Source organism: Rhinoderma darwinii, chromosome 1 (assembly GCF_050947455.1).
Source record: "Rhinoderma darwinii isolate aRhiDar2 chromosome 1, aRhiDar2.hap1, whole genome shotgun sequence".
Taxonomy (NCBI): Eukaryota; Metazoa; Chordata; class Amphibia; order Anura; family Rhinodermatidae; genus Rhinoderma; species Rhinoderma darwinii.
The window spans coordinates 448,340,688-448,366,350 of NC_134687.1; the positions used below are offsets into that span (position 1 = coordinate 448,340,688).

The 25,663-nt window shown below is 42.9% G+C and overlaps 2 protein-coding genes across 3 annotated transcripts in view; one reads left to right on the forward strand and one right to left on the reverse strand.

The window, feature by feature from the left end:
* The window catches only part of GNAZ (G protein subunit alpha z), a 123,484-nt gene extending 101,404 nt beyond the window's left edge, over positions 1-22,080 (forward strand). Inside the window, exon 3 of the mRNA XM_075831727.1 lies at positions 18,803-22,080. Coding sequence (XP_075687842.1) covers positions 18,803-19,147 — 345 coding nt within the window. The 3' untranslated portion in view covers positions 19,148-22,080. The remainder of the gene's footprint in view (positions 1-18,802) is intronic.
* RSPH14 (radial spoke head 14 homolog) overlaps positions 1-25,663 on the reverse strand; it is a 241,319-nt gene that overhangs the window by 147,585 nt on the left and 68,071 nt on the right. The gene's annotated exons all lie outside the window — the stretch shown is intronic.

Consider the following 25,663-nt stretch of genomic DNA (forward strand, 5'->3'; position numbering starts at 1 on the left):
AGCTACTATGCTTAATATCGCAACCATGAGAGATGCCATTCATTGAATACCGTTACCAAAAAATATTTTGTAGAGATCGCAATGACTCCCAGTATTTCAGGATGTGCAGTTCGATATAAGCCTCTACATCAGTAACCTCACTAGGCCTATGGAATAATGTGCTTGCCTGTCCAGAGCTTTTTTGGATGGTTGTCCTTGGCTGCTGGGCACAGAATAGCATATGCCCTGTACCAGTTTCGGTAAGTGATTAACAGTAACCCACTGTCCCCTATTGTCTCTTCTGTAGTCCAAGATGAGATTGCGCCCTGTGATGTGCCCACAGACTCCCTTGTGTGCCCCCACTCAGTGACTTTAGCTTTACCTTCCAGCTGTGCTACGACAGCTTGTATTCATCCGTCTCCACCAGGACACAACCTTTATCTCCTATGTTCTAGGGAGGAAAATCTGCTGTTTACACTGTACTTTATGGAGATGCAATAATCTGCTGCCTCATGCAAAGTCATGTCCATCGATGTGCAGAATGCTGCAAAATTCTAATGGATACAGAGAATAACGAAATCTTAGACCTCCTAGTGGAATAGTAGCACCTCAAAACATGTCCTGTATCCGTAATGGAGTCTGCACTGATGGAGAGATGTCCAAGAGATGGGGGTGCGGCAAAATGAAAGCACAGGTTACATTTTTTTTGGTATGTGCTCACCGTGTATGACTTGAGCGCAGATCTGGGTTTGTTTAAAGGGCTTATGTGGGGACCAAAAAGTATTAGCAGTGTACTCATTGCAGTATGTGGGCACACTCGCTAATATGCATTCTGGTCCCCCCGTCCAGCTGATTCTGAAATTTTTATAGCGCTGCCGGGGGACCGGAAGTCTAGTTGCACAGCTGCCTTCTTTGATGACGATACGACTCTTCGTCATGTGACCGGCCCCGCTGTAAGACTGCTACTGCTTGTAAATAGAGTACAACAGTACGGGGGACCAGAATGTATATTAGCGAGTGTACTCACATACTGCAGTGAGAACACTGCCATTCATTTTTGGTCCCCACATAACCCCTTTAAATAGCCCCATCCATGCATATAACTTTTTCCTGATACCATACAAAGATCCAGCAATGGAAAAAACAACAGTAGCATGCTCTACTGTAGTCCCTTCAGTCTGCCGTTAAGAGCATATTCAACAGTCACACTTGGGGAAACATTCAACATTTGGACTTCCCCTTTAAATGAAAATGACTCAAAAATAAAAAATAAATCGGCATAGTATTTTTATGTGCTTCTTATATGTCAATTGTAAAAGCTTTTAGCTCCCCTATTCTCCGTTACAATATGACACATAAAATAAATAAATAATAGAAAATTCTATCAACATTGCAGAATTTTGAACACAATCATCACAGCGCTGTCGTCATTGTAAAATTGTGTGGAGTCTTTTTTGTGTGATGTAAAATTGTGTGGAGTCTTTTTTGTGTGATGTAAAATTGTGTGGAGTCTTTTTTGTGTGATGTAAAATTGTGTGGTGTCTTTTTTGTGTGATGTAAAATGGTGTGGTGTCTTTTTTGTGTGATGTAAAATTGTGTGGTGTCTTTAAAAAGGAGTAAACCAAAATATATATATATATATATATATATATACATACACACATACACATACACACAGTGGAACTATGTATTATTTTGAGTATCTTTCTGGCGAGGTTGAATCTTTTCTGTATGGAGAGGTCATCATTTCATGTGATCACAAGAGAACAAAGATTTTTCTTCTATAAGGCCAAATGCACACAATGCGTATTTTGTGCGGATTTCCCTGCGGCAAATCCGCAGCATAATACAGTACCAGCAAAGTAAATGAGACCCCAAGTATTCTCATCTACACGTTGCACAATATTTCCGTAGGTAAATGAACCTGTGGTGCGCATTTTAAAATCTGCAGTGTGTCAATTTATCTTGTGTTGCCGCCGGCGAATTGTATTTGACAAGTTTATAACAGAAAGTACCAAAATCTACAGCATAAAAACGCACCTATTTGCACATTAAAATGTAAAAACGCATTATTAGGTGCGGATTTTCTGCATGTGCATGTAGCCTAAGACCGGGTTCTAATGAGTCGGATATGCTGTGTAAAAATCACGCAGCGTGTCCGACCTGGAACCCGCAGCACCTTCCGTCCGAAGCAGAATGCAGCGCTTGAAAAAACAAAAAAACAAACGCTATTTTTTTTTTCCGGAGTTGCGATTTTTGCAGCCTAATCGCTGTGATTACCCAGCAAAAGTCGGAACACTTGTCTTTCTGTTGCAGATTTTGCATCCCCATTGAATTCATTTATTAACGTTCCGCAGCGTGGGCATGACATTTTCAAAATCTAATTCACTTTGCTGCTACTGTAAATGCTGCGGAATTTCTGCACAGAATTCCATTGTGGAAATTACGCAGCGTTTACGCTACGTGGGAACCCAGTCTAATTGATACAATAAATATCACTGCTCATTCTTTAGGGTAGAGCCCTCTTAAAAGCATAAGTCACCTGTAAATAAATTGTATGTTCACACAGGGCGGATACGCTGCGTAAAAGCACACAGCGTATCCATCCTGGTCGTCGAAGGGAATTCCGGACAAAAAAAAATGCACCAAATTGTGATGCCGGAATGTCCGCTGCGGAAAACGGTGTATAAAAAAAACAAAAAACGTTTCATACTTACCCATAGCCAAGGCCGTCCTGCAGCCCAGCCTCCTGAGGTGACGTTTCATCCAATTTGAGCGCTGCAGCCTGTGAAACGTCACCCCAGGAGGCCGGCCTGGTTTAAGAAGCACAGAATTCTGGGTAAGTATATTTACAGGTAAGTGTCCGGGCCGTAGAGATTACCCGCAAAAAATAGGACATGTCCTATTTTTGCATTTACAGACCGTGCTCCTATACTTTTTTAATGTGAGCATGGCCTACAAATGACAGTCCGTACCATAATGACGGACCGTACACACGAATATAGCTGTGTGCAGGGGGCCTTATGCTGCAGATTTTCTGCAACAAAATCTGTTGCAGAAAACCGCAGTATTTACGCTACGCGTGTTTGACATACATGGGTGGTCATCACAGGACCAGGCCAGCAAAAGTCAATATAACATCAGGAATCTGTATTTGGGTACCATAGAAACATTACAAATAGATAACTTGGTGTTGCTTATTAGTACCAGGAAGTTACAAGCATCACTAAACAAGACATTGCCCAAAGAATTTTAAAGAAGAAGATTTTTAAACCGTGCTTGACTTTTTATGTACGAGGCACCTCTAGGCCCTCCAGGGGTACCAATTCTGTACCACATCTCTATGGTCTTTACCACCGTAATCCTCTGGTACCATTCGTAAAAAAAAAAATTTCCATTTCAATCAAAAGTTAAATAAAGGGGAAACTAAGTACAATGAAGTAAGTGCTCTGCTTTTTGCATTTAGTAGGTTTTAAAGAGGCTCTGTCACCAGATTTTGCAGCCCCTATCTGCTATTGCAGCAGATAGGCGCTGCAATGTAGATTACAGTAACGTTTTTATTTTTAAAAAACGAGCATTTTTGGCCAAGTTATGACCATTTTTGTAGTTATGCAAATGAGGCTTGCAAAAGTCCAAGTGGGTGTGTTTAAAAGTAAAAGTCCAAGTGGGCGTGTATTATGTGCGTACATCGGGGCGTTTTTAATACTTTTACTAGCTGGGCGCTCTGAAGAGAAGTAACATCCTCTTCTCTTCAGAACGCCCAGCTTCTGACAGTGCAGATCGACTTACCTGCAAACGCTGATGCTGCTGCAGAATCAACTGTAGCCTCTGGTGCCGATGTGGCCGTCACGATGCAGGACCTGTGAGTGACGTCACAGATCTGCACTGTCAGAAGCTGGGCGTTCTGAAGAGAAGAGGATGTTACTTCTCTTCAGAGCGCCCAGCTAGTGAAAGTATTAAAAACGCCCCGATGTACGCACATAATACACGCCCACTTGGACTTTTGCAAGCCTCATTTGCATAACTACAAAAATGGTCATAACTTGGCCAAAAATGCTCGTTTTTTAAAAATAAAAACGTTACTGTAATCTACATTGCAGCGCCGATCTGCTGCAATAGCAGATAGGGGTTGCAAAATCTGGTGACAGAGCCTCTTTAAGCCCAAATGCTGTAAACAAAAGAGGTTCCTGCATTAGGCAGCGCAAGGCTGTCAAGTTGTTTTAGAGTAACTGTCCCAGTTGGCACTTAAAGAGGCACTGTCACCACTTTATAAGTGGCCTTTCTACATAATATGATCGGCGCTGTAATGTAGATTACAGCAGTGGTTTTTATTTAGAAAAACGATCATTTTTGACAGAGTTATGACCTATTTTACCTTTATGCTAATGAGTTTCTTCATGGACAACTGGGCGTGCATTACTTTTTGACCAAGTTGGCGTTGTGGAGAGGAGTGTATAACGCTGACCAATCAGTGCCCAATCAGCGTCATACACTTCTCTCCATTCATTTAGACAGCACATAGTGATCCAGCTAGATCACTATGTGCAGTCACTTACTCACATATTAACGTTACTGAAATGTCCTGACAGTGAATAGACATCACTTACAGCCAGGACATGATGTCTATTCAGAATCCTGACACTTCGGTAACGTTTGTATGAGATTTACGGCAAGGCAAGTGTAATCTCGTTTTAAATGACAGTTTACAGCGTAATCTCGCGAGATTACGCTTGCCTTGCTGTAAATCTCACACCACTACATGGCACCCTGGTTATAATGCAAGACCATAAAGAGCGTATTTAAGATGCCAGGCAATAGCACTGATAATACCTCTGATCTCTCTATACTAGACAACGTTGGACAGCACTTGCACAGCCACATCTCAACTAAAAATGGGGTAGAGGACCTGCTCTTCTTCCACATTCTTAAAGAGCCCTTGTAACTGAATCCTCATTAATTAAACTCTTACGTAATATTAGTGACATTTCATAAAGACCAATATTTAAAAAATCCCCTTTAGCTTACTTCCTTAGAGGGATGGCACATTGCCAACCTTGCCTACGCTGCTGAAACAGGTTCTGCCACATCCGGGATTTGTCAGGCATTAGGCTGATCAATGCATGGCCCACTGACATAAATCTTCTTGTATTTTTCCTTGGATGGTATGTATTGGTCACAAAAGCAGAATAAAGGACCAGTATTGTTGAAATGAACAGAAAAAGTAAAAATAAGTGAGCCACTGGGCTGAAATGATAAAATATATGGCTTTTCTTTCTCCCGGTAAAGAAAACTTTAGACCATACAGTATTACATCCGCTTTATGCATGATACTGAAACAAGCAACAGGCCCATGTAAGGCCCCCTGCACACGGTCGTAGCCGTAAACACGGCCTGGACATGTCCTATTTTTTACAGAAGCTTTCATCGGCCCGGACACCTTCACATAAATATATCTGTCGGCCATAGAAATGAATGGGTCCGTAATTACAGTCCATAATTACGGATGAAATCTACGGTCGTGTGCATAGGAGCTAAATCTTTGCTTACTTGCTAAAATAAGGAGATGTTAAAATACATGATTCAGTGACCTTCAATGGCTAAATGATCATTTTCGTTATTCATGAATATTGGGCATGAATTGTTCTGTTTATATCATTCATTCCTATTAACCCGTTAGTGACCACCAATAAGCCTTTTCACGGTGGTCACTAAGGGTATGTTCACACGCAGTGACCAAAAATGTCTGAAAATACGGAGCTGTTTTCAGGCGAAAATTAAAACATGTTAACTTTTTTCTGCGGGTCAATACGATTACGGCAATACCAAATATATATAGTTTTTTCTATATTTGACTACTTTTACAAGTAAAAACCTAAGTGTAAAAAATAAAATTTATTTTGTGTCAACAAATTCCGAGAGCCATAACTTTTATATTTTTCCGTCGATTAAGTGATATGAGGGCTTATTTTTCGAGGGATAAGCTGTAGTTTTTAATGATACCATTTTGTGGTACATACGACGTTTTGATCACTTTTTATTTCATGTGGGAGATGAGGTGACCCAAAAATAGAGATTCTGGCATTTACAATTTTTTTTTTTTTAAGGCGTTCACCGGGTTAAATAATGATATATTGTAATAGTTTAGACTTTTACGGATGCGGCGATACCAATTATGTTTATTTTTTTTACTAGGGGGAAAATGGGAAAAGGGTTTTTTTTTTTACTTTTAAAAAAAATATTTTACATAGAAAAAAAAACTTTATTTTACTCATTTGTACTTTTTTTATTAGTCCCCCTAGGGGACTTCAACCAGCAATCGTTAGATCGCTTGCACGATATTCTGCAATACTAATGTATTGCAGTATATCGTGATTCTGACTGGCAACTATTAAGCCCTGCCGGAGGTGCACAAAGATGGCGGACCTGGGGGCCTTCATTAGGCCCCCAGGCAGCTATACCAACCATCGCCCGCGATTGCGTTGCGGGGGGCGCGATGAGCTGTTAGAGGGGGTCGCCCCCCTCTTTCTAATGATTTAAATGCTGTAGTCGCTATAGACCGCGGCATTTAACGAGTTAAACAAGCTCGTTTCTATGAAGTGTCGGCTGTAACATACAGCCGACACCGGCATCGTATGAAGCGGGTTCACTTTGTGAGCCCGTTCCATACTTCACCCTACCCGACTTTGGCGTATGGATACTTCAAATGTCGGGAAGGGGTTAAATTTATGATTACTTTATCTAATGAAGACTAAAAATGTGTATGCAAGCTTATCTGTAAAAGCCTTGACTAACAAAATGTCTAATATGTTTTATTGTTAAGATAACTGATATTATATATATATATATATATATATATGAGGAGGGGGTAGCTGAATTCCTAAAAAGGGAAATTAGAATTTCCAGACAGAGGTTTAACTTCTAATTAGTTTAATCTTTAGGGTATGTTCACACGACAACGCAAAATACGTCTGAAATTACAGAGCTGTTTTTGCATGTACTCGCGTTTTTCGCGGCGTCCATTACGGACGTAATTGGAGCTGTTTTTCAATGGAGTCAATGAAAAATGGCTCCAATTACGTCCCAAGAAGTGTCCTGCACTTCTTTGACGTGGGCGTCTTTTTACGCGTCGTCTTTTGACAGCGATGTGTAAAATTACACCTAGTCTGCACAGAACATCGTAAGATCCATTGCAAGCAATGGGCAGATGTTTGCAGACGTATTGGAGCCGTCTTTTCAGGCGTAATTAGTGGCGTAAAACGCCTCCATTACGTCTGAAAATAGGTCGTGTGAACATACCCTTAGCCCTTATTCACACGACAGGGTTTCCCGGCCGGGTGACGGCCGTTCATAAATCGGATGTCACCCGGCTGCAGTAGGAACAATAGACCCCTAATGGGGCTATTCACACGACTGATTTTTTGACGGCCCGGGAAACCTGGCCGTCAAAAATTGGGACATGCCCTATTTTCGGCCATCACCGGAATGTGTCCTGAGTGATGGCCATGTATTCCGTCGCTCGCGCTCTCTCTCCTCCTCCGGGTATGTTCACACGGCCTATTTACGGATGTAAATCGGGCGTTTTTGCCCCGAATTACGCCCGAAAATAGCGCCTCAATAGCGCTGACAAACATCTGCCCATTGAAACCAATGGGCAGACGTTTGTCTGTTCACACGAGGCGTAGATTTACGCGCCGCTGTCAAATGATGGCGCGTACATAGACGCCCGCGTAGAAGAAGTGACCTGTCACTTCTTTGGCCGTAATTGGAGCCGCTATTCATTGACTCCAATGAATAGCAGCGCTAATTACGGCCGCAATTGACGCTGCGTTCAAGCGCCTGCACATGCCGGTACGGCTGAAATTACGGGGATGTTTTCAGGCTGAAACATCCCCGTAATTTCAGCCGTTACGGACCCCCGCCGTGTGAACATACCCTCACAGTGCAGAGTGCATGTCAGGAGGAGGAGGAGGGTCTTTTTTTGCTCCCTGTAGGAGTCGGAATCCCCAATCCCCGGCCAGGGATAGGGGATTCCACTACAGGAGAAGTGAGTGACTACACTGTCCATATATGGACACAGTGACGTCACTCACTTCAGAAGCGGAATCCCCGACCCTGTGGCCGGGGATTCCTCTCCAGGAGAAGTCAGTGACTAAACTGTCCATATATGGACATTGAAGTCAGTGACTTCTCCTGGAAGGGGGGGGGGGGGACTGGGTGGCATCACCTACAGGGGGCAGGGTGGCATCACCTACAGGGGGCAGGGTGGCATCACCTACAGGGGGCAGGGTGGCATCACCTACAGGGGGCAGGGTGGCATCACCTACAGGGGGCAGGGTGGCATCACCTACAGGGGGCAGGGTGGCATCACCTACAGGGGGCAGGGTGGCATCACCTGCAGGGGGCTGTGTGTGGCAACAAATTTAAATGAAATGCATCCGATTTTAAAACGGACAGGGAAAAAACGGATGCAAAACGGGTCAAAATCAGCCGTTAAAAACAGCAACATGGCCCAGAACGGAATAGGAACGGATGCAAACCGGCCGGGAAAAACGGCCGATTTTATTGGCCGACACTCGGACCCTGTCGTGTGAATGAGGCCTTAGATGTCAATTGTGATATATGAAGCAATATGTAACAAGAACTAGTCTAGACATGTTATTCTCAGAATATGTATAAAAACTCTGTCATTCAGGATAGAGGCAGACATTTTGCCATACTGTCTCCTTATCGATAAGAATAAAAGACGCGCATATCTATTCAGACGACTCCTTGAATCTCTTTGATAAGAACATAAATTCTTATATCAGCTGGAGCCGGGGCTCGGCTGTCTGATAACAGCCGGGCTCCTGCTCCATCGGCCACGATCGCGGCCGTTTAACCCGTTAAATTCCGCAGTCATTACCGACCGCGGCATTTAAACCTTTTCCAGAGGGAGTGGGCTCCCTCTGTCATCCATCGGTGGCCCGCAAATGAAATTGCGGGCCTCCGATGGGGTGTCATGGCAGCCAGGGGCCTGATAAAGGCCCCCAACTCTGGGCATATGCCTATTAGGAAGCGCCAGAGGCACGTCCTAAGAGATTGCCTGTCAGATTACACTTTACTAAGTATACCAAAGCATTATAGCAGCGATGTAAAGATCGCATAGAAAAGTCCCCTAGTGGGACTAAAAAAAAAGAAGTAATAAATGTAAAATAAAGATTATTAATAAAAACTACAGTAAAAAAAAAAAATAAAACCATTTTTTTCCAGAAAAAGTGGATTTAGTAAAAGTGTAAAAAATAAATAAAAGTACACATATATGGTATCGCCGCAACTGTAATGACCCAAACAATAAAGTTAATATGTCATTTAAACCGGAAGGTGAACACCGTAAAAAAAAAAACACAAAAACAATGGCGAAATTGCTATTTTTTTTAATTGGCCCACAAAAAAGTCATAATAAAAGTTAATCAATAAGTCCCACGTACCCCAACACAGTACCAATCAAAACTACATCTTGTCCCGCAAAATACAAGCCCTCATATAACTACATTGACAGAAAAATAAAAAAATGATGGGTCTTGGAATGAGAGGATGCAAAAATAAATAATTTTAGTTCAAAGGTGTTTTTATTGTGCAAAAGCAGCAAAACATAAAAAACCTGTACATATGTGGTAATCGTACCGACCCATAGAATAAAGGTAACATGTTATTTACGCCGCACAGTGAACAGCGTCAATTTAAAACGCACAGAACAATGGCAGAAATTCAGGGTTTTTTTCTATTCCCCCCCAAAAAAAGTTAATCGAAAAATGATATCTACCCCAAAATGGTGCCATTAAAAAGTACAACTAATCCCACAAAAACAAGTCCTCATACAGCTATGTCGACGGAAGAATAAAAAAGTTATAGCTCTTTGAATGAGACTATAGAAAAACGACAAAAAAATGTTTGGTCATTAGGGCCTAAAATGGGCTGGTCACTAAGGGGTTAAATTGATGGGCTGTGTTCTCATTCACATTGGTTCCCGCCCATTACTTGTGTGGTTTGTTTATAGGGAGAAACATGTATAACCTACCATGGGCTAAGGGCCTGTTCACATAAGCGTCTGGTTCCGTTTGGGGGTTTCTGTTCATCTATTCTAACAGATGAACGGAATGTCGAACGAAAACCATCGCTTCCGTTTGCATTACTATTGACTTCAATGGTAATGCTTTCATTTCAGTTGGTTTACATTCTGTAAAGTTTCCGTCTTTTTAACGGAAACAATAGTGTAGCCAACTAGTTGAAAATTCCGCCCGAAAAACCGCGCCATAAAGTGGTGCGTTTTTTTTCTGGGACGAAATGTGCAGTGGTTTCCAGGTCGGATAAGCTGCGTAGGTTACGCAGCGTATTCGACCCATGGAAACTCGGCCTCAGGGTGCCTTCACACACACCATTTTTTGAAAAAATGCTGCTTTTATTTGCCATTTTTCCTTGACTTTTTTACGGCAAAAATTGCTGCGGTTAGATGTTAGCTTGAAGTGAGTAAGGAATTATTAAACGCACTACAAACAGTGAGTTTTGCGGCATATTAGTTCTTTAATTTTGCTGTTTTTGAAATTGCAGCAGGTGGCTGATTTGACTTTTTTTGCTGCCATTTTCTCATAGGCTTCTCTATAGGAAAATAAAAATGGCAGAAAAAAAGCATGTTAAAAATGTGTGACTAAAAAAAGGGAAGCCTAAGGGTATGTTCACAGGCAAACGCAAAATACGTCTGGAATTACGGAGCTGTTTTCAGGCAAAAACAGCTCCTGAATTTCAGACGTTTTTGCATGTACTCGCGTTTTTTTGCCGCGTCCATTACGGACTTAATTGGAGCTGTTTTTCAATGGAGTCAATGAAAAACGGCTCCAAAAACGTCCAAAGAAGTAAAATTACACCTCGTCTGCACAGAACATCGTAAAATCCATTGCAGGCAATGGGCAGATGTTTGTAGGCGTAATGGAGCCGTCTTTTCAGGCGTAATTCGAGGCGTTAAACGCCTGAATTATGTCTGAAAATAGGCCGTGTGAACATACCCTGAAGGTGGCCTTATTAGTTACCACCCAGCTTTCTCAGAAAGAGAGAGATACCTAAAGCTATAAACATGGGATAAAAGTTGACGGAAATGGCCGATTGTGACCATTTCTGACAACTTTCGTTTGAAAAATTAAAAGGGTTGTCCACCGGATAGGTCATCAGTATAGATCTGTGAGGATCCGACACCCGGACCCCACACCGATCACCTGCCCCGGTGGCCTGCAGGAACCGGATGTCGTTGCACAGTATGCAATGTTTTGAACCGGAAGCAGTTGGCTTCGTACATTGCATAGCGGCCGTGCTGCAGAACTGAAGCTTTGCTCCTATTCACTTGAATAGGACCAGAGCTGCGTTACTGCAGCTCGGCCGCTATTCCGTGACCGGAGCCATCTGCTTCCGGCATGGACGTCCGGTGCCCTGAGACCACCGGAGTAGTTGATCGGTGCAGGGTCCAGGTGTCAGACCCCCACAGATCATATACTGATGACCTTTCCTGTGGATAGGTCATCAGTTGTCCGGTAGCGGGCAACCCCTTTAACGCGAACAATCGTTTACAATGGACTACTTGTGTGTGGCATGATCAGCAGAAATTGGCCAATCATTGGCCACTATGCAGCAGCCCCAGGTTGTCATTTTTATTTTTTAAAAACGGACTCCCTGATAGGCCAGTTTAGTGTCTTCAGCTGCTGGTGGGATCATTCGTATGATTGTTCAGCCAAATTGCGGCAGATCATTATCTTATGCGTATGGTCGACTTAAGAAACAGCTGAATAGCATTTTGTAATGCTTGATACAAAGATCTTTTATTTACTTGTTTGTGTGTTTTTTTTTTTATATATATATATTAGGGGAAATGCTTGCTATTTTAAGTGGGTGCTTTCATCAGTATTTCCTATGTCTCTATGTACACAAAAAAATTAGAACGTACCGACTGGAAGTCTAAAAGCTTGCAACAACGGAATATTTTATTTCTGGTTCATGTGGTAAATAATTTGTGGATATGTGACAATGTCGCAGGAGGGCTGCAGCAGCACTACACATTATCCGACCTAGAGAGCATGTCCACAATAAATCCAATTACTCTATATACTCCTGCCAAAAGCACAGCACTGAAAGACCAACTAGAAAAATGTCCCTTATCCCCACGCTGCATATTGCTGCTTTTCTCTCCCTCCCCCCTCCCTCGCTCTATTCTGTCTCTTTCCCCAGGCCTCCACAGCTCATTTGCCTCCTGTTAATTAATTTTGGTGTATGGGCTAATTAAAATTTTTACATTGTGGACCATGTGAGGTATTCGGCTGGGAGCGCTCAAGACACATGTTCTTCTCATGGGGCCCTGTTGCAATCCCCATGGTTACCACCAACATGGCCATTTCAGCTAGCGCCTCTCTCCTGTTGCTTTGTATGCAGTCTAACCCCGCTGAAGGGTTGGTTGTTACCGAGAACAATGGACTACAGATCTATAAAATGTGTAGACAAATCGAGACATATGGAACAACTACACCAAGAGGATGATTATTCCTTTTGTTTCCTGAAATACGGAGCAAAGGACGACAGGCTTATTTGGCAATTAAATTGTTAATATTTATCATTAAGGATAATGAAATTATATACAATTGAATTTTATGCTTAATTGCTAAAACTACAGACCATAACAAATTCTGCTACACAAAGCTGGATACCATCCACGCTCTGTCCTACACGAATTGTAATAGAAATGACAAACAATAATAACATGCACAGCGTTTCTATGGGACTGATCACTAATCTGTTGTCGATCGGCCCAGAGCCATATAACGAGTATTAGTAATAATTCCTATGTCTGTAGTTTGAAAGTGTAAACAGATAGATCATTTTCCAAGAACCGGGTCTATTGGAAACTGCATTGCCAGGGGAAGCTACTGCAATGTAAATGAAGGAATACATGGCGGCCATTCAAATAATACATGGACGAATTGAGTTTGCCGGTGAGGGAGCTTCTCTACACAGCGACTCACCATTCTGGCTCAGAGAGGGAGGTATTGAGCGGGGAACTCAAGTGAATGCACATCCGTTGCAAAAGTAAGGGTATGTTCACACGGCAACGCAAAATGCGTCTGAAATTACGGAGCTGTTTTCAGGAGAAAACAGCTCCAGAATTTCAGACGTTTTTACAAGTGCACGCGTTTTTCACGGCGTCCATTACGGACGTAATTGGAGCTGGTTTTCATTGGAGTCAATGAAAAACGGCTCCAATTACGTCCCAAGAAGTGTCCTGCACTTCTTTGACGCGGCCGTAATTTTACGCGCCGTCTTTTGACAGCGATGCGTAAAATGACAGCTCGTCTGCACAGAACATCGTAAGACCCATTGCAAGCAATGGGCAGATGTTTGCCGACGTATTGGAGCCGTCTTTTCAGGCGTAATTCGAGGCGTAAAACGCCTCCATTACGTCTGAAAAGAGGTCGTGTGCACATACCTTAACGGTGTGTGCAAGTAGAAATCAGACTGGAACCCGATTGTCGGATCCCCACCAATCTAATATTCTGGCCTAGCCAAGGATAGGCTGTTAGGTTTTAAATCATGGATAACCCTTTTAAAGTCAAGTTTTCATGGCATTTTAGTAACGTCTTTTGGTTACTAAAAACTCAGTGGCCAGATGTTTCCCAAAAGTCTAGAGGAGAATATGATGTTCCCTACACACAATGGGGCAGATTTATCAACCTAGTGATGGCAGTTTCCTGGCGTCGTATTTATGAAGCTCCTGCGCCACTTTTGTTTCGATGCATGCGACTGTTTGGGGTATTTTACTTACATTCTCTGAGCAACCAGGTGCGGTTTAAGGCTATAGTTACACGGCGACTTTGGGCGTGACACTGGGTGTATGGGAAAAGATTGCTGTGTTGCGCAACCTGCAATGCAGTGTCACGCTGGGCACATCGGAGTAATGAAAGTGAATGTTGCCACATTGTGACCTGCATTTTGCCATAACCACGACAGTCACAAGAAATTCATCAAGTTTGGATTACTTGCGACTGTTGGGTCGCGATAACCTGCAGATCGCAATGTGACCACATTCACTCTCATTACTGCCATGCCGTGACGCAAGTCGCACGGCCAAAATTGCCAAGTAGCCCATATTTATCAACAAGACAAGCACCTAGGGTTGCACGACGCATCCATATATCTATACTATTTCGATGCTGTGCACACTCAAATGGTTAATTACGGTGAATTCATGTATTTCGATGCTAAACTGCGAAATTTATTTAGTTACTAGCATGATGTGATGCGACCAGCGCTGCACTAATGAGAGGGGGCCCCGGCCCTGAAGACAGAGAACATGGCTCGCGCACTTCAAAGCGCCCCCATGTTCTGTCTTCAGTACCGGCGCCAGCACTCATTACAGCAGTGCCGGCCACATCCCATCATGTTGCTCACGCGGGTACAACTATCAATACACAGGCTAATGTATTGTGTGAGGGTTTAACATCAGGAGAGGTTGGTACAGCGGTTTCTTAGTAGCCAGAGACAGGGACACCGTGCATTAAAGTTCATAACAGGGCTTTGCCTGTGTTTTATTCTTGTCAAAGAAACAGCCTCTTGTACAACAAGGCAAAATACAAAATAAATCCTGCTTGTCTGAGCACTAACTAAACAAGATATTATCTAACTATACCGAGTGCCTTCCTACCGGGCACTGGACACAAAGTAACACAGGTCTTTACTCACATAGAATACAGGCTACTCCAGCCTTAGTAGTCTCCAGTCTGAGTCAGGGGTGAGACTCACACACACTGTGTCTGCACCTTTTTATACACAGGCTACAGGTGCAGCTAATTGAGCAGCAGCCTTGTCCTACAAACAGAGATGGACTAGGGATTGGGGAACCCGTCCTGCTCTTCTCCAATGCAACTCCAGGCCCTTTTTCCGGCTTTTCCTTAAGCCGAGATTGGAAAGCTAGAGCTTTCTATTGCAAGAACTACTCATTCCCTGGAGCCTAGGATACATATGACAGGATTCTAGGGGAAATGTACCTTCCCTCGATGACTTTCTCACAATTGGCATATAGATATATGCCAGTACATTAAAGTTTAAAAATAGAAATGTAAAAAAAATAAAAAAGTAATATTAAATAAAAAAAATCTGTAAAAAAAACCAACATTTTTTACAATAAACATTATAAAAATAAAAGTCTCCATACATAAAATAATATACATACCATATATTTGGTATTGTTGCGACCGTAATAACCTGCACAACAAATTTATAGCGTCATTTATGATGCTTTCTTTCACTTATTAATGTGAGGCACGAGGTATTATGAATTTTGAACCTCCATGTGCCTCACATTATTAGTAATTACCCCATCATGTACCTCACGCATTAACCCAATGTTGCCCATTATGAGGAACATGACAGGGTTAATTACTAGTAGGCCTTATTCACACGAACGTGTGCGTTTTGCGCGCGTAAAAAACGCAGGGTTTTTCCTGCATTGCAGTTCCGTGTGACATACGTGTACGGTGCATGTCTGCGTTTTTTACGCGCGTATGTCATTAGTATGTCACGCGTTTCACGTCAGCAAAATAAATAGGTCCGTGCGACGTGCGTGATTTTCATGCGCGTAGCACGGACGTGAAATACGCTCGTGTGAATTAGGCCTTAATGTGAGGCACATGGAGGTACAAAATTCATCACACCACGTGCCTCACATCAGATAATGGAAGGATGGTTTATTTATTTGTTTTCTTATTATTGGCAAAGTATCGTTTTGGTATCGAGAATCCTGATACTACACAAAGTATCGATATCGAAGTCAAAATTCTGGCGTCGTGACAACCCTACAAGCACCAGTATTAATAACTCAAATTAATCGATCAAACAAATGGAATTAAACTATTAATATGATTAACTGTGTATTAGACATGTATTAGGCCTCATGCACACGACCGTGTTCGGTCCGTGATATACGGTCCGCATGTCGGCCGCATGTCCCGGACCGAACACAGTGCAGGGAGTCGGGCTCCTAGCATCACACTTATCTATGACGATAGGGGTCACTGCCTGTCCGCGGAACTACTGTCCCGTACTGTAATCATGTTTTAGTGTGTGACAGTAGTTACGTGGATAGGCAGTGACACCTAGCGTCATAGATAAGTATGATGCTAGGAGCCCGGCTCCCTGTACTTTGTACGGTCCGGGACAAGCGGCCGACATGCGGACCGTATATCACGGACCGAACACGGTCGTGTGCATCAGGCCTAAGTCTTGCTTGCTTAGGAATCTCAAAAGGTAAAAGATAATTCATTGTAAAAATATCAGAATAATTTTTCTAGGTTAGTGAGGCATGTTGGAGCCATATGTAAGCTAATCCTTCATACCAAGTCTGTTCGAGTAATTCTAAGTGTGGTGGCTACAATGTTACTTGAGGGGATCCTTGACATTACTTGGATGAGATTGAGTGTACACAGTGGGTCCCGTTACCTGCGGCATACTCTCGGTTCTCATTGCCATTGACTTGTTAATTATCTAGCAGTACCTGGTGACAAGGATGAGAACCCAAAATGGGATTTTTGCCCAGACCCCTGTGCTCTAAAAGCCAAACTGATCTGCATGAAGAAATACAGTATGTGATAGATCCAAAGGTTCCATTCATAGCAGATAAACACTGTGAACAGCTTCTTGTATTCATTACATACAGTTAGTCAAATCCTATGGGTATGTGCACACGAGAAGTGGCTTTTACGTCTGAAAAGACAGACTGTTTTCAGGAGAAAACAGCTGCGTCGTTTCAGACGTAAAAGCTCCTCCTCGCATTTTGCGAGGCGTCTTTGACGCCCGTAACCTTGAGCTGCTCTTCATTGACTTCAATGAAGAACGGCTCAAATTACGTTGCAAAGAAGTGTCCTGCACTTCTTTGCCGAGGCAGTCATTCTACGCGTCGTCGTTTGACAGCTGTCAAACGACGACGCGTAAATGACAGGTCGTCGGCACAGTACGTCGGCAAACCCATTCAAATGAATGGGCAGATGTTTGCCGACGTATTGGAGCCGTATTTTCAGACGTGAAACGAGGCATAATACGCCTCGTTTACTTCTGAAAATAGGCCGTGTGAACCCAGCCTTAGAAAGCGCTCAGCTGTTTCTGTACCTCCCATAGAGTTGTAGGGAGCAGCAGTGCACATGCACAGCCACCGCTCCATACAACCAGACATGCAGATGAGAAGGAAGGGTGACTGTAGTGCCCCATTCTTGCAATCGGTGGAGGTCCCAGCATTTGGACCCTCGACAATGTAACATTTATCACTTTACCCCATTTGTCCTCTTGTGTAGTATCTTTTAATGTTCTGTTCAGCTGTATTTATATCAGTTTTATGAACGGGGGGCTGACAACCAGTATGGCCGTCATTACAGTTTCCACAGGAGTTGTCGCCCCAGCTTGCCTGCCCAATTATGTAGTAATATTATTTATCACTGCAGAACTGGGCAGATTTACCAATCAGCAGCGTAAGAAAAAAAGTGGCAACATATGTGTGATTTTTAGCACATTGAGAGAAGAGGACAACAATGATTTATTCATGTAGTGAGATTTTTTTTGGGGAAAAAATGCTCTTTAACCGTTGTGCATTGCACATTATTAAAGAGGTTGTCCTGGATCACCAGAAAACAGGCAAGGGGGGGACGGGACAATTGCCATCAAATAATAAAGGAAGCATAACTTACCTGTTCAATCCACCATCCCCCCAGTGCCACCACTCGGGTGCTCCTCAGCAGTGGCTGTAGAGTGACGTCATCGCCGCAGCTCAGTAAACAGAGACCTTCAGGGTGCACTGGAGTGGTGGCGCTAGAGCGACAGGGGATTTAACGGGTAAGTTATGCTTCTTTTAATATTTAATGACATTTCCCCCCATGCCCAATTTTTGGCCAATCCCGGACAACCCATTTAAGCAACAGGAAAATAAATATTAAACGCAAACTCCAATATCTTCATTAATAGGACTAACATATGTGAAGTAACTAAATGCTAATCGTTTTCTTACTGGTGGTTTGTTTGCTTGCAGAATCATTCTAGTACTGTAAAGTCTCATGCACACTACTGTATTAAGGATCCACGTTTTTATGGGGCCTGTGGTACCTCTTTGTGTCTCTTTATTTCATATGGAGGTATACAAAGGCCTTGTCTTACTGATTCATATGGATTCCTTGGGGAAAAAAAGTGGCATTTTCTATCGCATACCGTATCATAGAGGTATTCTCCCCTAGAAGCAATGAATAGAATAGGCACATGGAGGCACACAGAGTGCCCATGGCTCCACAATAGGGAACTGTAGGGATTCTGTATGGCTTTGCCGTGTTCATGAGACGTAATAGAAAGCACCTTCTGACTTCCAGGCGATGATGAAAGAGTGGGCTTGTGCTTATAGATAGCAGCCAATATCTACACTTCCATTCAAAATCTATCTATATCTAGCTATATATTTACAATACTTCTAAAATGAAAGAGGTTGCTTTATAGATGTAAACTAGATTTGTAAAAAATGTTTGTATTTGACAATATATTCTCATGTATAATTGTGGACAGCACTCAGAGATACACATGGTGGTTTCATTATCTTCTGACTGCATCTCATGTTATGAGGGCACTGAGAAGACACCATTGGGACTGTCCATCAATTTTACCTCATCATTTGAGAATGTTAGCAGAAATCTTCCTTTAGAGCCATTTATAAGATTTTTCCGTTTGTTAATCCCTACATAATGTGTCAATGATCCACAGCTAACCCACTTTTCTGTATACACAGAGCCGCATGGCAGAAAGTCTTCGCCTGTTTGACTCCATCTGCAACAACAATTGGTTCATCAACACTTCTCTAATCCTCTTTCTCAACAAGAAGGACCTCTTAGCTGAGAAGATCCGACGCATCCCACTCACCGTCTGCTTTCCCGACTATAAGGGACAGAATACGTATGAGGAAGCTGCAGTCTACATCCAGCGTCAGTTTGAGGACTTGAATCGCAACAAGGAGACCAAGGAGATATATTCGCACTTCACCTGCGCTACGGACACCAGCAACATTCAGTTTGTGTTTGACGCAGTGACAGATGTTATTATCCAGAACAATCTCAAATACATTGGACTGTGCTAGGTGTTTCCCCTGGAGTCTGCACAGAAAATAGAGTACGTCCTTAACCCTGAGACCACATGCCAGGGGGTCAAAGTAAATACTAAGCAAGGGGGTGGCTAAACACAGAAGTTCCCCATATACGGCACTGAACGTCCAGAGTAAATCCCTCACCCACACAAACTTGATGTCTTCAGGTTGAAAGGGTGACTTGAATTTTTCTGGTGTCCGACCATGAAAATAATGTGTTTTATTTGCTCCCTGTATCAAGTATGTGCGGTGTGTGTGTTGTGCGTGGATCAACTTGTGCTTGACTGGTGCCCGATGTGGTAAACCTGTGGAGAGATCTTTCTAGAGGGGGTTAATGGCTACCAACGGGAATATAAGGTATCTCATGTAAGCAGTTGTCACAATAGTCACTAAGTTCTGTCAGAAAAGATGTTATATTGCCAGCACCGAACAAACAATCCTGAATTTTTCCAGCTATACCTGGCACCAACTATATGTGCCAAAGCTATACAGGGTTATATATATTTAAAATTGTTGAACATTTGCAACTTTGTAGCTGCAAGACAAGATGATCGGTTTTTTTCTTTGGCCAAAATATAGCTGCAGCTGCTTCAGAACTTCCTAGAAATCAAGGTGCCAATAGGTTGTCTCATTCATGTAGCCTTACTTCATACTGAGATGAACTACATAAAGCAAAATGAGTAGCCACTACATTACCAAAATGATATTCTCTGTGGTTGTAACTATCCTTCTGGGCCTGCTACTTCAAACCGCCCTCAAAACAGGGCCGGAGAACAGCAGCCATTATTTTGGGACTTTTTTCCGATTTTTTTACATTTGTAATCATCTTATTTGTATAGAATATCAATGGTGTTTTACAGACGCTGACGGATAGAAGGCGAAACATTTCTGGTAGTACTGGTACTATATACTGTTATGTGCTATCAAGCTGATTTTGCCTCCTGGTACCATATGAATAGTGTTTCTCCAGAATGTTATGTCTTCTGGTAGGTGGTATATAACATATTACTATACCACAGAATGGTAATATAAAGCATGCCAAATGCCCTTCCTAGTAAAATGCTGCGGCACAAACTCTACAGCAGTTTGGCCTTCAGTTGGTTTAGGTCAGGATCGCGCCCCACTCTATTGTCTTCACTTTCTATTGCCTTCACCCTCTATTGTCCTCAATGCAGTAAATGGGCCTCTATATTGTTAACCTTGTTTTGCAGCTTTTCACTGTTGCATCTGAACAACAGTAGCAAGAATATAAAGTTTGGTCACTATGAAGGCAGACCCTAATGCCCCATGCAGACGACCGTAAAAAAAACTCTGTAATTGCGGACCCACCCGGTTCTATTGGCCGCGGACACCTTTTCGTATCACTACAGATAGGTGTCCGTGCCACATAACCGTGTCGGGAATTATGGAGCATGTCCTACTTTTCGTATTTTACGGGCCATGCTCCCTTACTTTGTATGGGAGTATGGCCTGAAATTGCAGCCCGCGGCCGTCGGCCGTGCCCGCAATTGCGGACCGTGATTACGGGCACGGCCATGTGCATGAGGCCTAGTCTATATTTTGTTGGCTACTCAGCAGTAACTGCACTATGAGAGCCTGTCTTGTGCCCGTTTGTTTAAAGGTAATGTCCTTATATCCTGACCAAACCAACTTCTCCACCTTAACTGAAGCAAGAATGGCTCTGAACAGGCTCCAGCAGCAGATTATCCACACAAAAACAACTGTAAGGCTATGTTCACACGGGGTATTTTGCGGAATTTTTTGACGCGGAAACCGCATCGCAAAACTCGGCAGAAACGGCCCGAGAACGCCTCCCATTGATTTCAATGGGAGGCGTCGGCGTCTTTTTCCCGCGAGCAGTAAAACTGCCTCGCGGGAAAAAGAAGCGGCATGCCCTATCTTCGGGCGCTTCCGCCTCTGACCTCCCATTGACTTCAATGGGAGGCAGGAGAAAGCGTATATCTCGCTGTTTTATGCCCGCGGCGCTCAATGGCCGCGGGCGAAAAACGGCGCGATAATTGCCGCGAAAATCGCCGTGCAGGGAGAGGAATATCTGCCTCAAAGTTCCAAACGGAATTTTGAGGCAGATATTCCTCCCCCAAAATACTCCGTGTGAACATAGCCTTAAGGTGGTTTTCTGCAGTTTTCACCAATAAAAAACGGGACATTTTTAGGACATTATAAAGAACTGCTTGACTATTTTTCTTTGTTACGAAACAGAAAAGTAAAAAAAAAATACATATGTAGAAAAAAAAAAAAAAAAGCAAGAACACTGGAACATATAACACTGGCTATTTATTTTGCAAAAACAAAACAAAACAGTGAAAAGAAACTTTCTGATTCTGAGTACTTACACTGAGAAACGAAGACTCCCTGTGGTACTATAGACATTGTGGCGAGGCCTGGCTTTTCTTTCGCTAACTGGAGCGGTGCGTTATTAAAGAAGCGTCAGTGGAGCAATATGAACAATAACATTTTGCTTTGTACATGTTTTTTCGGGAGCTGAAAGTGTAATATGGTGTGATATTCCATGGGCCCACCATAGAGATACACAGCGTCTCTATTTTCTGTCAGCAGGGCAGCTGATTCTGGATGTCTGTGTGAAGTTTGTGTGTAAATAAGTTGAGACCGTGTAAAGCACATCCACTTAGTATGTCAATTCCTCTCCTTCCAGCTTCATGTGTAACTCAAGTCAAGTCACACAGTGTCCTCCTGAAAACACAACACCCCCATAAAAAGTGTATAACTCCTCTGCCAAGGGCTTATATCCTCAGGGTCTGTGGGGCCTGCAACACACTGTATGTAGCGGTCACCTGGCGTTGTCCAGAGTGCCTTGCAGGCTTCTTTGCCCCTGAAGACTATTGACACTATAATTTCAGAATGAAATCTCTACTGGCGAAAGGGAAATAAAGATTCTGAATGGTTAACTTGGTGTTTCATTCTTCAACTTGATGGCTAATCTATCCGTTTTCTTGCAACTATTATAAATGACATCCTTAGTGTGGGGTGAATCGGCACCCACTTACCAACCCCCGATAACCTGATCAGGAGTTGTGGAAAGGAGGCACTGCTGCATGCAAAGCCGGTGTCCATCTGGGCTGACAGGGATTACCTGACACTTTTCTTCTAAATGACAAATGGAGCCTGTAAGATCCTTTCAAGAAGTGGTCTCATGATCAGCTCAGTCATCTATACAAATAAATACTATCTCAGCTGAATTCTATAATACCTGGAATAGGGAAGGTTTCCTTATATAGTGACAGGCATATTGCAAGTCCACTCATTACAGGATAATCCTACACTCATTAAGGATAATCCTTAAATCTGGCCACTCATATCTTTGGCAAATTAAATCAAATCCAGCCATTCTGTCACTTGATTCCTCTGATCACCCTCAACTAGCTTTCTCACCATAAGCATTGATGGCATATCAATTAGATATGTCATCAATGACTGACAGCTAGGAGTCTAGGACCCATACCGATGCCTAGAATGAAAGGGCCGTGGTGTTTTTTAAAGCACTGGGGTCCCTCTGCTTTTTGCCAAAAAAAGATCAACCTGTGATGAAAAAAAAACAATGGTGTAAACTCTCCAATAATCTCTGATCCAACAGTGATGGTAAAAATGACATGGCATTACAAACACTATATGGTTAAAAGTATGTGGACACCTGACCATCACACCTATATAAGCTGGTTGAAGCAACAACAACCTCTACTCTTCTGGGAAGACTTTCCACAAGATTTTGGAGTGTGTCTGTGGCAATTTGTACCCATTTAGGGAAAGGAGCATTTGTGAGGTCAGACACTGATGTTAGGCAAGAAGGTCTGGCACGCAAGGGGCGTTCCAATTCATCCCAAAGGTGTTGGATGGGGTTGAGGTCAGGGTTCTGTTCAGGCCACTCAAGTTCCTCCCCACCAAACTCAACAAACCATGTCTTTATGGACCTCGCTTTGCGCACACTGGCACTTTATGATGGACCAGGAAAAAGCCTTCCCCAATTTTTTGTCACAAAGTTGTAAGCAAATTTTTTTTAAATGGAATTTCTATGCTGTAGCATTAACATTACCCTTCACTGGAAAAAAAGGGTTCTAGCCCAAACTCTGAACAACAGGTAGGTAGAATTTTCTACGCATCCGCTAAAACCATATTCATCCATCAGACTGCCAGATAGTGAAACGTGATTTCTATATCCACTCCAGGGTCCAAGGACGGCATGCTTTACACCACTCCAGCAGATGCTTGGCATTGTGCATGGTGGTCTCAGGCTTCTGTGCTGCTGCTTGGCCATGGAAACTCATTTCGTGAAGCTCACAGTTATTGTGCTGATTTCACATCCAGAGGCAGTTTGGAACTCTATGGTGAGTGATGCAGCAGGCATATTTTTACGTACCGCGTGCTACAGCACTCGGTGGCCCCACTCTGCAAGTTTGCATGATTTGTGTTTGTTACTCCTAGATGCTTCCATTTCACAATAAGGGTATGTGCACACGATAACTGCATTTACGTCTGAAATTACGGAGCTGTTTTCAGGAGAAAACAGCTCCTGAATTTCAGACGTAATTGCTCGTACTCGCGTTTTGCCGGGCGTCCATTACGGACGTATATTGGAGCTGTTCTTCATTGGATTCAATGAAAAACGGTTCCAATTACGTCCCAAGAAGTGTCCTGCACTTCTTTTGACGAGGCTGTAATTTTACGAGCCGTCTTTTGACAGCGACGCGTAAAATTACAGGTCGTCGGCACAGTACATCGTAAAGCCCATTGAAAGTAATGGGCAGATGTTTGCCGACGCATTGGAGCCGTTTTTTCAGACGTAATTCGAGGCGTAAAACGCCTCCAATGCGTCTGAAAATAGTTCGTGTGAACCCAGCCTAATAGCACTTAAAGTTGACTGGGGCAGAACTAGCAGATCAGACTTTATGAACTGACAAGGCAAAGATTGTATTCTATGACAGTGGCTCTTCAGTACGACCCATACCACTACCAGTGTTTGTCTATGTAGATTGCATGACTGTATGCTTGATTTTATGCACCTGTTTGCAGTGGGTGTGGCTAATTAGGAGGGATGTCCACATACTTTTCGTCATATAGTCTATCTACCTTATCTATCTATCATTGCTGGATAATGGGATGTTTCGTAGTGTGTGCCAAGAATGATGGCAAACATGTTGACACAGACAAAATAAAAGGGAAAATAAGATATCATTTATATTTTTATTTACACAAATCGTTCACCAGTAAGCAAACAATGATCACCTTATTAGCAGAACGATAATGTTCCACACACCGGATTGCTCAAATTCTTTATGTATAAATTATACATTTCATCAACTCTGATAATTTGTTCAATTACACATGACAAATATTGTTACATGTGCTTATTATCAATCAGTTGTGAGAAATAATCACTTCATGTTTGTAAATCACCTTAAAGGGGTTGTCCCAAGATGAAATGTTATTCCCTTACCACAGGATAGGTGATAACATGATCAGTGGGGGTCCGACCGTTGGGACCTCCATTGATCACGAGAACGGGGGACCCGTTCCTCCGAATGAATGGGCAGGTCGGGCATGTTCCCTTATGCTCCATTCATTTCTCTATGGCTCTGGCGGAGATAGCTGAGCGCTGTACTTGGCTATCTCCAGCAGTCCCATAGACAGTGAAAGAAGCATCAGTGCGCATGCGTGGCTTCATTCGGAGGAACGGAACCCCCATTCTAGTGATTGGTGGGAGTCCCAGTGGTTGGACCCACACCGATCAGCATGTTATCTCCTATCCTCTGGTTAGGGGATAACATTTAATCTTGGGACAACCCCTTTAAGGGTATATTCACTAGCAGACCATTTATTGCAGCCATTTCTACGACTGTCCCATTCATCTCAATAGGGTTTACAGGACTTTCTGCAGAAACAATCTCATTCAGATGTATGGATCAGATTTTCAGTCGCAGAAATTTCTGCAGCAAATCTGTTTGGTGTGAATATATCCGAGAGTGCTATCAATCAGAGACATGGTAAGAATGCTGGATTTAGGCTCTTTCTGATCTGAGTATGCATGCGTAAACTTTTATTTATAGGCGTTGCGGCAGATTCATTATTACTTTCTTAAATTCCATTAAGTCACTCTCACTTATCTAGTGAGGCGCAAAAAGTGTCTCAAACACTTCATAAATGTGGCGCATGGCATGTGTGCCAGTTGTTTGGCTGAACTTGAGCCAGAATTTTGGCGCACTATGTATAGTAAAACCTGCCCCATTGTTTTAAAGCACCACAGTGATCACACCACCTCAAACACTTGCAAGAGTAGGTTCACAGTGGCGTTAGGGACCATTCCATCAGCTTTCCAGTGCTCTCTGACATATAGAATAGCATAGTCTGCTGTACTATTCTTTACTGAAAAAAAAATGGAAACCCGACAGACCCATTATAAGTCAAAGAGAGCCGTCAGGATCCTGTAAACATGGCGCCAGTGTAGACAGAGCCTTAAAGAGGACCTGTCAGCTCTCC